Here is a 14,904-nt window from a genome sequence, read left to right as displayed (position 1 = left end):
CCATAAAAAACTGCGAAGTGATTTCCGCCTCCCATTCACTTCTATTGACTTCCTGAGGCGGAATCCGCCTCAAGAAAGGTCATGTCACTTCTTTTTTACGCCTTCCACTAGTGGAAAAAAGAATGCTAGCAGTCTCCATAGAGCACCATTGTGAGGGGGCGGATTATGACGTGGATTCAGCGCCATAATACATCCCCTCTGTCCCCGTGTGACCTGTCAAGTTTGAGGAGGACCAAAATCTTGATAGTACTCGTATACAGTTAGGCGACAGTAACGCCACTATTGTCTTTGTAGCGAGGAGGTATACAGAAAAAATATGGAGTAGCTAGTGTCTATGATATATATACAACTCCAAAAAGGTCAGTGGACATGACCGTTACCCTTTAAGCCCGGGGCCCTACATAGAGGGGAACAAAAGGACCCGGCATGTTGAAATTCAACTACCTGATTTCTCTCTCTTCTATCCAGGGAGAATTGGAATCGCCCACCCCCAATATCACATTTACCGTGGTCGGCTGGTTATCAAATCTTTTAATAAACTGGATTGAATTATATAATTCTATATTATCCATTTAATTATCTTATTATAGGGGCTCTATCAGCAAAATTATGCAGTATGAGCCCCACATATGCCTGAATAGCCTTTAAAAAGCCTATTCATGCACCGCTAATCTTATTTTAACCCCCCCTCCCCCCGTTTTAAAATAAAAACATATATGCAAATTATACTTATCGTGCACGGTGGGCGGTCATGCATGGTCTGACGTCATCTTCTGGCACGTCTTCCTCTTCCTCCTTCTTACTGCGGCGACGCCCTCCGGTCCTGGCTCTTCCCCGGCTTCATCGTCCTCTTCTTACAGCTGGAATTGGTTCAAATCTGGCGCGTGCGCAGTATCGCTCCCTACAGAGCGCTACTGTGCATGCTCTGGCACCATTTTTCTCAGTAGTAGTACACTCTCGCCCTTAAGGCAAGCGATACTGTTCACATGCCGGATTTGAACCGATTCCGCCGGAAGAAGAGGACGATGAAGCCGGGGAAGAGCCAGGACCGGAGGGCATCGCCGAAAGAGGATGGCGTGCCAGAAGATGACGTCAGACCGTGCATGAGCGCCCACCGTGCTCGATAAGTATAATTTGCATATGTTTTTATGTTTTTTTTTTTTTAAATGTGGGGGAGGGGTAAAATAACAGCGGTGCCTGAATAGCCTATTCACGCATATGTGGGGCTCATACAGCATAATTTTGCTGATAGAGCCCCTTTAAGCTACATGGCTCGATGAAGGTATTGTGTGCAGTGGCGTAACTACTGCCATAGCAGCGGAGGCAGCTGCCACAGGGCCCGGGACATTGGGGGCCCGGTGACAGCCGCTACTGCTGCTATCATTATACTGGGGGGGGGTGTCTTTTACGGACCCCCGAGTATAATGATTGGCGGACCGGGAGAGGTAAGAAATATTAAAAACATGTTACTTACCTCTCCACGATCCTGCCAGGCCTCCTTCCTGACGTCTCTGACGTCACATGAACCTGGCCTGCGTCCCGGGTCATGTGATGTCCGACGTCATTGAACATGGAAGGCAGCGGAGAAGACCGCGTAGGAGCCGGGGGACAGGTAAGTAACAGTAGTTTTTCATGTTTTTCTCCCCCTGGGTCTCCGATTATTGTACTCTGGGGTCTGAAAAGACCCCAGAGTATAATAATTGTTTATGGGTGTCCACAGTGGGGCATAGTACTGTGTTCAGGAGCCACTATGGGGGATAATACTGTGTGCAGGAGCCACTATGGGGGATAATACTGTGTGCAGGAGCCACTATGGGGGATAATACTGTGTGCAGGGGCCACTATGGGGGATAATACTGTGTGCAGGGGCCACTATGGGGGATAATACTGTGTGCAGGAGCCACTATGGTGGATAATACTGTGTTAAGGGGCCACTATGGCGGATAATACTGTGTTAAGGGGCCACTATGGGGCATAATTTAACGCGCAGAAATGCGTAGGAGAGGGTCGGTCGAGGTCATCGGTGGGGGGGGGGCGCCATTCCTAGTTATGCCACTGATTGTGTGCAACATGTAGAATAAATATTTTTAGTGTTTGCCATGTAAATAGCATTAGCCACATCGTCACTATCCGCCATTAAATAGTTTTATAATTGATGTAAATTTACTGGGCAAATATTAAGGATTACATCTGCAAATAGGAAGTGTTTTATATGTACAATCTACCTTGTAGCCAAACAAACCTATTTACTAGGTGGATAGAGTTGCTGGGAAAAAGATCTAGTAAAATGTAAGCGGAGTATTACCTGGGCATATATAATAGTAGGTAAAAAGTCATTGTTGTATTAAAAGCTTGGTGGGTTTTACTCAAGCTTAAAGGGGTTTTCCCACAAAGCAAATTATTATCCATAGACGATTGGGCAGCACTTGCATCGCTCCATTTACTTCTATAGGAGATATCTTTGGGAGCGTTCACACTACCGTCGGTGTCCGACATGTAGTGTCCGCTCCTAGTGTCCGCTCAAAATCTGTCACGGACACTAGGAGCGGACACTAGATGTGTCCGTGACACCTGTCATTCAAATGAATGGGCATCGGGTGCGTTCTTTTGCACTCCGTGCCCGTCCTTCCCTGTCCGCAAGAGAAGATGTCCGACTTCTCAAGCGGACAGAAAAGCCCTGCATGCAGGGTTCCTCTGTCCGCTTGAGAAGTCGGATATCTTCTCTTGCGGACAGGGAAGGACGGGCACGGAGTGCAAAAGAACGCACCCGATGCCCATTCATTTGAATGACAGGTGTCACGGACACATCTAGTGTCCGCTCCTAGTGTCCGTGACAGATTTTGAGCGGACACTAGGAGCGGACACTACATGTCGGACACCGACGGTAGTGTGAACGCCCCCTAAGCGCTGTACTTCGGGCACTGCTACTGATATGAATGTAATAGTGCTTGTGCTGGAGAACTACTGAAAGTCCCTCGTTCTCCTGATCAGTAGGGTCTGAGAAGTTGGACCCCCACTAACCTATTTGTTGGCTCCTATCCTATAGATGGGGAATAACCTGCTTTATTGCAAAAAAAACGTTTAAGTAAAGGAGTGAGTTGGAAAGATCTGTGCCAAATTTATTAAAGGGATTCTACCATTAAAATCGATTTATTTATTTATTTTTTAATTCCTCTCGTTGACACGTAGGAATAGCCTTAAGAAAGGCTATTCTTCTACTACCTTTTAGATGTGTTCTCTGCGCCGCTGTTCGGTATAAATCCCGGTTTTCATCGGTATGCAAGTGAGTTCTCAAACAACACTGGGGGCATCCCAATGCTGCGAGAAAACTCTTCAGTGCCGCCTCCATCATCTTCAGGGACGGCCTCTTCATGTGTCGTCTTTCGGCGGTGGGAGTGAAACTTCTAGGCCTCAGGCAGAGCAGACTGCGCATGCCCGCGTCCACGAGAAAAATGGCTGCTTGCACAGTAAGTAAGCAGCCATTTTCTTGTGGACGCAGGCATGCGCAGTCGGCTCTGCCCGAAGCCTAGAAGTTTGACCACCTGCGCTGGAAGAAGACGCGTGAAGAGGTCGTTCCTGAAGAAGATGGAGCTGGCGCTGGAGAGATCTCTCGCAGCATTGGGGACGCCCCCAGTGCTGTTTGAGCACTGGGGCCTGCACCAAAAAACGGCATTTCTACCGAATGGCGGCGCGGAGAAGACCTCTAAAGGTAGGAGAAGAATAGCCTTTCTTTAAGGCTATTCCTACGTGTCAACGAGAAAAAATTAGATTTTAATAGTAGAGGCACAATGCACCAAATTTATTGTCTCCTTTACCACTCTACTTTTATAAATTCTGACCTTGTATTGTCACTTTTCAAATTTCTTAAGAGACGAGAAAATTTGCAAACTTTGTGCTAAAATGTCTTTTGTCCTTTGCAATGTTGATTGGTGACGTAGAAAAAACATTTTCGCCACTTTAGCTAGTATATCAAAAGGGTTGTCCTACCATTTAATATCATATTCCTTGCATAGAGCAAACGAAATTAACAATAAATTATGTATATGGAAATACAGATGACTAGGTCATTCATACACCTACCACAGTCGTGCACATAGTCGTACATTGGGATCTTGATGCCAGCTGTATTTTTTTTATTTTAAGCATTTTGGAAAAAACAAATTTAAGTATTTGCTAAAACTTTGCCTGGCCCATAGAAATGAATGCGTCTGGCACGAATCTAAAACAAAAGCCTCCGCCCTGTTACTTGTAATACAATATAAAATGCCATTCTAATTGTCTGACAACTAATTGTGAAACCTGTTAGGTTGGTAACTGGCTACAAAACTAGGAACGTGGCAAACCATACAATCTGACTCTGCAGCAAAGTAGAGGAGGTGCAGATAAGTGACTGAAGTGACGGCTTTAATGGAAGTAAAAGCGATACCTGGATCAGTTCCTGTTATAGACTTTTTTACACGTAGCCGTCTCCTTATTTACATGAACCTCTCTGTTTTTGCTTGCAGAAGCATCCAGAATCCACGATGGCGTCTCACCTGAAGTATATCTCCTTAGGAATCCTAGTGTTTCAGACCACCAGCTTAGTCCTGACTATGCGCTACTCGCGAACACTTAAGGAGGAAGGGCTGCGGTACTTGTCTTCCACTGCCGTGGTGGCAGCTGAGGTGCTGAAAATTGTAGCCTGTATCTTCTTAGTGTATAAAGACAACAGTAAGTAACTGATCAGTGATCACAAATGTCTGTAACAATGATGATGATATGTTGTGTGTCTTGTATGTGATTGTTAACCCAGAAATCATTCTGTAATAAGGATATCAAAAGAGACAGGGGTCCTTACCGGTAAGGCAGTGATTTCCATATAAAGAATTCTGGACACAATAGTGCAACATGCCACGGTATCTTATCTGGTAAAATGACAGCCATCATGGCAGAAACATTGTGAGAGTGAAATATAGTTGGTATTGGGAGTAAGTTGTATTTTGTCTTAAACCCAAGGAGTCACATACTGTTCTGTACTGCTATAACCACGGACCAGTGTGTCAGTGGGAGGCAGGAACTCCTAGCAATATAGAGGAATATAATGCCAGAAATCCATCACCTGGCATAGTGTTCAGGCCGGTAAATATAGGTCATATATGGACTAAGTTTCACAAATGAACGAGCTGTTATTTCCATGACATTGATAGCGTGTATTGAGCAGTGCGGGACCCCTTTAAATACAAATATCACACAACTTAGTATTCAGTGCAACAAAAGATAAACATGTAGCCCCCCCCCCCACACACACACACCTTAATACCAATGACTAGCAAACCTGCCCTTTTGCACATTGTTTGCAATGCTTCAGTCTTTTACAATATAATGTTGTATACAAATGTATTTTAGCTCGTGCAATGATCTTGTTTGGTGTAATGGTTTTTGCAGGCAGATTTTTAGTTGGAATTGGCCTCATAAAACACCGCTGATTAGAGCTGGGGGGGGGGGGGAGGAATATGACCCGTCTTTATGCAGATTCTGCATTGCAAATGAAAAATGAATGGGAGGTGGAAATTTTTTTTTTTTCAAAATCTACGTCTATTTTCTTCTCCTATTCACTTCAGTGGGCTTTGCGAAGCACAATCCACCTTGAGATGGGTCATGACGTCTGACCCTATCTCTGTTTAGCAGCCACTATGCCTCAGTATTAGATCGTGGGTGGTTTGGGTGGCACTAGCCCCCCAGGAGCCTTAAAATCTGAGCAGTCAATAGATCTGCCACATCCAGAGCACAGTGTACCCCTGGAGTACATTTACCACAGATTGAGAGCCAGTGCTAAAAAATCAGCTTGAGAAAAAAATCTGCAACTGATTCCCATTGAAATAAATGGGAGAACATGAAAGGCTTTTTTGTCCTAAGGGTCCATTCACACGGAGGAAAATGGTGAAGAATTTGGTGTGGAATTTTAGTGCTGAAAAAAAGCCTCACCTTGACTTCAATGGGTTCCTTTTTCTGCTGGTGGAAAAGGAACCCATTGAAGTCAATGGGAGGCTTTTTTTAGGCTGAAATTCCACGCCAAATTCCTCACCATTTTCCACCGTGTGAATGGACCCTTAGGCCGGGGCCCCAAGGGACGTAAACGCCGCAATTTGCCCACAGCGGAGACGCTGCGGGAAAAATCACGGTGTTGTGCAGTGTAGGCACAGTGGATGGGAGTCATGCGAATCCCATCCCCACTTTGCGGAAAAGATCGCAGCGCGAACACGCTGCGATTTGCAAAGCCATTGCGGCTTTGCAAATCGCAGCATGTCAGTTATATCTACGGAAACGCCAGCAGCTTTCCCGTAGATATAATGTTAAGAGAAAGTCCACGGAAGAAAACTCTGAACTTTCTCTTAAAAGCGCTGCAGAAAGAACCGGAATGCGTTTACGCCGCGGTTCTTTTTGCAGCGCTTTAGTGCTGTGATTATGGCCCGTAGGGCCTTAGCCTTAAAGTGGTTTCTGGTCTCTGATATAGATGACCCATCTCTAGAATAGAGATTGTTTGGGTCTGACACAGGGTATGCCTGCCGGTCAGCTATTTTAAGAGACAACAGAGTATGTATGAGTGCTGCAGCCGTTTGAATGTTTACAAAGCCAGTGCCATACATTGTATAGTGATTTACTAAGATAAGATTGGACTGCAAACCGTGTTTGGGACAGGTAAAAATGACATCACTGTGAATCAGAAGCTTCAAAAAGCTGATCAGTGGGAGTGCCAGGATAGGTCATAACTATCTCAATTCCAGGAAATTCCCTTCAATACTAAAATCTGTGCTTTCAATTTCTCTCTATAGGCTGTAGTCTCCGAGCTCTGAATAGAATCCTCCATGATGAGATCATCAATAAACCAATGGAGACTCTGAAGCTTGCCATACCGTCTGGGATCTACACTTTGCAGAATAACCTCCTCTATGTTGCACTATCCAACCTTGATGCTGCCACTTACCAGGTAAATGTAAAATATATACAGTTTCATAGCAATCTGGCGTGTACAGCATAAAGTTCCAGATGTGGTAAAGGGATTTTCTGGATTCCTAATGTTTGAAGACCTAAATGTAGGACCTGACATTCCCCGCACTTGGCTATTTTTGGAGTAGCTGTGCCTGCTATTGCAGACTTCTCCCGGTGAATGACAGAGATACAAAAGAAGGTACAGCCACCCCAAAATGTACTGAGCTGTGCTTGGTAAACTATAGCGTCCAAAATACTTGCCACAGTGCTGTAGCCCCTTCGATTAACTGATCTGTTGGGGTACCTAGAGTTGGATACCTACCAATATGTTATTAAAGGATTGGTCATCAATATTAAAGCCTGGGAAAGAATCTTTTTAATTTTTTTTGCATGGAGCTGATAAGTTTGATGTAATATTTTTCTTTTCCAGGTCACCTATCAGCTCAAAATCCTCACAACTGCTCTATTCTCCGTGTCAATGTTGCAAAAAAAGCTTACAAAGTATCAGTGGCTTTCTCTTGTAATTCTTATGGTCGGTGTAACCTTTGTCCAGGTAATATGTGACTTGTTTATTATGATAAATGATTTTATGTCTGACAGTAGTGAAACTGCATGCTTATATATAAATTATTCCATATATTATGCTATAGGTTCCCCATTCAGAGAGTAAGGCTACCGAAATTTGTAGACCAATAATACACATTTTTGAAAATATAAATAATTCATAATTGTGCAACATTTATAAGATTTCCTCTAAACATCTTAGTGGTGACAATTGTGTGTGGTGAGAGGTTGCTAATGGGTATGACCATGAATGCAGGAACTTTCTGTGGGCTGGGACTTGTCAGAAACCCAGTCGTGATTTCCTTAATGTGGCCAGGTTATCTTCTCGCAATAAGGACAAAACTGTAATGACATCACATGACCACTAGTAAACCATAACATCATTGCAAGGCCACTAGTGATGAGCGAGTAGCATTTGATCGAATACCTCGCCGGCATAGCAATGCGTGTAATCGGCCGAACACCAAGGGGTTAAACGCTTCGAATATTCGATGCGTTTAACCCCTTGGTGTTCGGCCGATTACACGCATTCCTATGCCGGCGAGGTATTCGATCGAATACTACTCGCTCATCACTAAAGGCCACTATTAATCTGTAATGACACACTGCGTGGCCACTAGTAAATAGGGAAGAGGTCATAGTGCTCGTATGACTTCTACAGCCCTTCAAACACCCATCAGTGGAGGGGGGGGTCCCAGTTTTGGAGCCTCACCCATGAAGTTAGTTGGACAACCCCTTTAAGACAGTTCACAGTCATTTCTTTTGTTCTGTTCCATTGACTATAATATGGATCAGTTTTCTACCCAGTAATAGAAATCTGACTGCTGGGGGGGGGGGGGGTTGTTTTGTTTTTCACTGAAATCAGGAGAGGAGCAAATCCGAAAGACGTTACTTTGTTAAACTCAGTATAATATAATAACCTACCATAAAGGGAAAGATATAGACGTAGACTTTAGTGTTTACATCAGAGCTATGTACAGGACTCCTGCTATGTGCCGATACAGTCAATAAACAGAATTGAGGGATCTGTGCTGTTTTTTCCGTTTTTTTTATGACACATCTAGCCGGAAATAGTGTCTTTAGTAGAAAGTATTTACCGTAACCTCTGCAGGTACATGGTGTCACATGACCCACAGGCACACAACCACATACTGCATAATAACCAATACCACATATAAACTTTATCAAATAAATAAATAAATAAAGACATGACAACTGCTTTGTGGAAATAAAATAGGCCGCGATGTTTTATTTTCGGGGTTAAATAATAATAGAAGATAAATAATCCAATAAATATAAAATCAAATAAAATATCAAATAATTCAGATAAATAACCAATTTTATAATAAATCAATCAATGAATAAAATAAAACCAAATGTAAACGATGTACACAAATTCTGACCATTCAAGTCCACCCAGAAATATCTGGGTGACTAAAACCCCCTCTAATAAAACTTTGCGACAGTCTTGAAATTAAGAATTCGGGAGGGAGGGCGGGCGCTGACTTGAATCCCCAGCTGTTTTCTTCAAGACTGACACGTCTCACCAGCTGAGCCGTCTTTTATGTTCAAAAATTCTCCCGCCATAAACAGCTGTCCAATCAGCTGCTTAACTGGTTACTGGGCAAAACATCTGGCATCCAATCAGCTGATGTCCCGTTGACAGGCAGAACAGCTGGAAATTTACTAGAACCTGCTCGTGCTAGGCACAGCTGACCTAGCTTGACCCCAGTGGCAAGCACCATTTCTTTAAGTTACCTCAGAAAATAGGAGAGAGCTTAATTAGACTCAACCAATAAAACCGAATATTAATATTTAATAATAAACTCAAATAACAGCACCAAAAAATTCCCTGGGGGCAGTGACACCATGTGCCCCCCACGTTAAACACTCTGGGGGCCTTTCAGTCTGTAACTATGTCGGTGGATGGTGAGAGACTCAGACAGGTATAATATATGAAACTGCTATTATTGAAAAAATGCAGGCTATAGCAGATTCCACACGTAGCATCCCCTGCGGCTATACAGTGTACAATGCTGTGGTAATTCCAATACACTGAGCAGTGCAAGTTCTGTGACTTGCTATTGATGTCCAGGAGCAGAATACCAATGAACTATCCTTATGACAGGACAAGTTCTTTAAGTTCTAAGTCAAATTGGGTATTTCAATTTCAGATCCTTGTATAATAAACTTATCTATCATGTCACTAACTGACAGAGAGATAGGCATCAGTACTTGGCAGACTCTGGGCCATTGTGCGGCTGCTGGGACTGTCACAGTCGCAGCAACCTTGAGGTTGCCATGTCATTCAGTTGCCCAAAAATGATCTATGTTGGCATTGTCGTGTGGTGTATTTAATTGTCATGGCTATGAGCACTTCTATAGCTGACCAATGTGCTCAAAGTCACCAGGTACCTTTTGGCTGCTTTTTTTTTTTAACAAGTACAAGTCAGTCCACAAAAAAAATCACTCAAAGCTTCAAGTATGTTAAGGTTGTTTGGAAGCAGCAACACATATACACATATATAGAGAGAGATGAAGTCCAAAGTAAGCTGCACCTTTGGTATTGCTATAATCGTACTGGCCTGCATAATAAAGTCAATGTCCATTTTACCACACACTACAAACATACCAAAAAAAAAACAGCCAACAGTGTTTTTATTATCCCATTCAATCTCCAAAATGCATGGTATGGAATATGAAATGTTGCCATAAGAAAGTGTAGTTTGTCCTTCAAAAAAAAACAAAAAAAAACCTAAAACCTTCGTACAGTAATGTTGTATGTAAATGTAAAAAAAAAATCTATAGCTTTTGAAAGGTGAGGAGGAAAAATTGTTGGTGGCAGGAAGGGGTTAATAGGGCATTTTCTGACAATACATTCCCTGTAAAAGATGCTCTTTATGTTAACATTGTTTTGTTGGGAGCCTGTACAAATCCCTGTGCTGTTAGCTCCCCCTACAGGTGAAAGACTATTCAACATACCATATGAGGAATACTAGGTGTTAGTCAGAATTCGCAACCGTTTCTCTAGCGTTTAGTTAATGTATAAATCCACCTGAGAATGACCTTCAGACACATGGTAGAGGCATGTCTAATGTCTATAGGCTGATTCTGTATGTCTATTGCTATGACTTTAATGTGCACATTCTCAATCCCTCCTGCACAGTGGCCCACAGATTCCCCCAGCACCCCCTCTAAGGAAGTATCGGTCGGCTCACGTTTTGTCGGCCTCATGGCCGTCCTCACTGCCTGTTTCTCAAGTGGCTTTGCTGGCGTCTACTTTGAAAAAATTCTTAAAGAAACTAAGCAGTCTGTGTGGATTAGAAATATACAGCTTGGTGAGTACCCAAGAAGATGAAAATGACATTAACCCGCTAATGGCCAATGAACACTTCACAATAAATATATAGTTAGAGTATCTGGCACTCTCCTTTTAATTTCTTTGCTCCTCTGTCTCGCAGTCACGCTCTTCATTACTGTAGAATGGCCACTTATACACTTTTGGTAGTCTAAAACACTCCCTTTGGTCCATCCAAGAGCAAAGGGGATTGTCCCAGACTATAATAATAATAAATAATAAATTTTATTTATATAGCGCCAACATATTCCGCAGCGCTGTACAATTTGTAGGGTTCAAATACAGACAGAAAGATACATTACAAAGAAAATCATTTCACACACTGGGACTGAGGGCCCTGCTCACAAGAGCTTACAATCTATGAGACTACAAAGACTACAAAGTACAATGTTCCATCTAGGCTGGGGCAGGTAAGGGGTCAGTGACACTTCTCCAGATTACTTGACTACTTTAGTGGCCCATAGTAAGAACTACAAGCATCAATAAAGAACATTTTAAACATACAAGGGCCATTGTGGGTCCCTTTTTCAGGTCTTAACCATAGATCTGCTGCTCGTCAAGGTGTTACCATAGTATTATGAGCACCATCATCCGTGTTTAGGTGTCCATACACATTGGAGCAATGTGTACACAACCTCCTTGCCTATTTTGGTTGGACTAGCTAATGTGTACAAGTGTTATCCCAACTCTCCCCCATTTCAGGTGGACAGTATCAAATAGGGCTGGGTAGTTTCTGTCTACAAATAAAATCTCAATTTAATTCAAGCTCATGGGTTATTCTCAATTTTCATGTTTTTGCTTAGAAACTAAAGTTCAGTTAGTTGGCATGAGAGCGAGGAGTCGGATATATTTGATCCAGGCTTCCTTATCTGACTATTGACTGCAATGAAGAAACTGTTCATCATCGTTTCCAGTGGCAGCAGAAAGCCTGCATGAAATATATGGTACTCCGGGGGCTTAGGCTTATTGCACACAACCGTGTGTGGGCCGCTGGTTGTGATCAAATGTCATCCGTGTGTTGCCCCTGCACTGGCTATGCTTCAATGAATGGTAGCCGCAGAAGCACGGCTGCAAAACCAGACAGGAATCGGACCTATCCTGAGTTTTGCAGCCTGGACTGAAATTAATGGGTCAGTGCGTTCACTATTAGATTCTGAAATTGAAAATTAATTTTGATACATTGTCCAGCTCCAGGCACAATGTGCTGATCCGTTTGTTCTCAATAACCTCTGGCAGCGACTCTCTCCCCTTTCTCTCCCTATTGAACACATGGAACTATGGGAAGAATATGCAAATCCGCCTTCCATGATGTAATTAGGAAGACAGTTGCTGCCTCATTGTTGCAAACCAATAGAGGGCGCTCACTGGAATGTGCAAGCCTGTCTTAAGACAGGATTCCAGTGAAATAACCCAATAATGGCTGCTCCCTTTAGCCTCATGCCCGACCTTCCAAGAGGCCTTTGTTTAGCAATGACGCTGGGATTATTACCAGGTTATAGTCTCTCAATCGAGGACAGCTGTTTCGATCTGGTTGGATCTCATCAGCCCGATGTAGAGAGGACTATAACCTGGTAGAGGTGAGAGGCTTAGACAGGGTTCGGGGGATATTGTCACTCCTTAGGGAGAGACCACCATATAGGTGTGTGGAGACTTGTTAAGCCTTTAGCACTCCACTTTGCAAGGAACTCCGAGGACAGCTGTTTCGATCTGGTTGAACACATGCACACTCAGCCAATCCAAGCAAGCATGTGTATGGGATAGTGACAGCTTTATGAAGTGTATGACCAGCCTAATCCTGTAATGCATTTGTAACCCTTGAGATATATTAGAAGGTGAAGCTTTGCCTATGAAGGTGTAATATTTAACAATCTGTACTAGTGACTATTTTTGTGACTTTTCTGTATTCTTACAGGTTTTTTCGGTGGTATTTTTGGTTTGATGGGAGTATTTATTTACGATGGAGATCGTGTCTCAAAAGAAGGATTCTTTCAAGGATACAATAATCTGACCTGGACGGTTGTGGCTCTTCAGGTACTGGAATAATATGACCTTTTCAGATGTTCCTGTATTGACAACCCTTCAGTCAAAAGTGAAACGTTGACTACGTGATTATTGCACAAAATAGTTTCCTCAATGTCTGTGTGTAGTATGCTGTATTCATCTCTCCTGTCCTCAGATGAACCAGGGAATATCATGTAACAAAAGGATATACACGCCTTGACAAAAAAAACAAAAACAAAACAAGAGAGTTGTTTGGAATGGAGGATGTCCAGACTCCAATTCATCTGTGTTCTCTGGGTGCATATGAGTTGAATACAGTGGTGAAGCGTGGAGCAACTGCAAAGGTATTTGGCTGTGTGATGGGTCACTAAGGGCTCGTTCACACGGGGTAAGAGGGGGTGGATTTTGGCGCTGAATCCACATCAAAATCCACCCCCTCGCAATAGAGGTCTATGTAGAACGCTCACTTGCTTTTTTCCGTGAGAGGCATGTTGCCGCTCACGGAAAAAAGAAGCGAGCTGCCCATTCTTCAGGCGGATTCCTCGGCTGATTCAGCCCCAGCGTCCGCCTCGCGGCAGCACCCTCCAGACTAGGCCAATTCATTTGGGCCTACTCCGGAGCGGGAAGTCGTGACAGTCGTGACAGGTGCATTTTGGCCCTATTGTGACGTGGCTTCTCACATCAAAATCAGGACCAAAATACGCCTAACCGTGCCCCATGTGAACTAGCCCTCAGAGGGGCAATATATTATGTGAGGGCATTATAATTTCTGTGGGTCAGGTAAGTCTAATTGGTAGGGAACCCACTTATGAAACTTTTGCACAAAGAAACCTGTAACAGAGCTTAAATAAAGCTCTGAGCATCACATAAAAAGTATGAGTTTATCTGTATGAAGAAGCAAAGGGGGGGGGGGAGCTTTGGGATGTTCAACAGTCATGATGTTGTTAACCATGTTTCCCTTGCCGTGTGTCAGTGATGTGTTCTCCAAGCCAATACACCCTTGCCCTTGACCATGGTTTCCTTCTCTCCTTAATGATGTTTTAGGCTCTCGGAGGATTAGTGATCGCTGCTGTGATTAAATATGCTGACAATATCTTGAAAGGATTTGCGACTTCTCTCTCAATCATTCTGTCAACACTAATCTCCTATTTTTGGCTGCAAGACTTTGTCCCTACCAGGTATAGTGACTTTTTTTTTTTTTTTTCCGTATATCTGCAAAAAAAAGTTTTCTTTAGTCTAAAACCACACCTTGCAGAAAAGCTGTGTTTTTGTGGCAGATTTTGCTACATTTTGAGGGAGTCAAGGCCAGGAGTGTCTTAGAATGAATAGGAAATATAAAGAATACTAATATTTCCCCATTCTGCTACATCTGCTACTGTCTGTGACTCGGAAAATTGCAGCAAAAACTGTAACCATGTGCTACCACTGTTCTGATGCCTTGTACGCAGCACACAATGACAATGGCTATTAGTGAAAGATGCCTGCTCTGTAGTACATTCACTGCTATGTATGGAGAGGACTCCTGACATGACTTCATGATGTAAAAGTATGTTATGTGGTGTTAAATATTGAAATGTACATTTGTCAATGTATTCGACAAATAAACAATAAAAAAAACAACAACAAAAATAATTGGCATTTCCAAATCCAGAAATGTCTGAAGTATTAAAATGTCATCTTCTTTACCTCATTATGAAGTTAAAAAAAAAAAAAAATCACAATGCCATTGCTCTATTTTGGTCCTTTTAACTTCCCAAAGAATTACTGAATCAAAAAAAAAACTCCAAAAAGTCTAATGTTCCCCAAAGGGGTGTCATTTAAAACTACAGCTAATCCTACAAAAAAATAGCCGTCACACAGTTTGGTTTGACTTTTTTTTAATAGTAGTAATTCATATCATAAACTATATCAATTTGGGATCACTGTAATTGTATTAATGCAGTTAGAGATCTTCTGGGACTTTTCAATTAATGAACTGTCCTTAGGATAAGTTGTCTTTTAAAGATTCGTCA

The 14,904-nt window shown here is 42.7% G+C and overlaps 1 protein-coding gene across 2 annotated transcripts in view; it reads left to right on the top strand.

The window, feature by feature from the left end:
• SLC35A3 (solute carrier family 35 member A3) overlaps positions 1-14,904 on the top strand; it is a 38,320-nt gene that overhangs the window by 18,622 nt on the left and 4,794 nt on the right. For both annotated transcript variants that reach the window (XM_075286662.1, XM_075286661.1), the window contains 6 exons: positions 4,506-4,710; positions 6,813-6,967; positions 7,400-7,522; positions 10,700-10,871; positions 12,804-12,922; positions 13,937-14,070. In XM_075286662.1, the coding sequence (XP_075142763.1) occupies positions 4,524-4,710; positions 6,813-6,967; positions 7,400-7,522; positions 10,700-10,871; positions 12,804-12,922; positions 13,937-14,070 (890 nt within the window). In that variant the 5' untranslated portion in view covers positions 4,506-4,523. The remainder of the gene's footprint in view (positions 1-4,505; positions 4,711-6,812; positions 6,968-7,399; positions 7,523-10,699; positions 10,872-12,803; positions 12,923-13,936; positions 14,071-14,904) is intronic.

This window comes from Leptodactylus fuscus, chromosome 9 (genome assembly GCF_031893055.1).
Source record: "Leptodactylus fuscus isolate aLepFus1 chromosome 9, aLepFus1.hap2, whole genome shotgun sequence".
Classification (NCBI taxonomy): Eukaryota; Metazoa; Chordata; class Amphibia; order Anura; family Leptodactylidae; genus Leptodactylus; species Leptodactylus fuscus.
The sequence above is the reverse complement of the archived record's forward strand: the minus strand, read 5'-3'. Positions and strand labels throughout refer to the sequence as shown.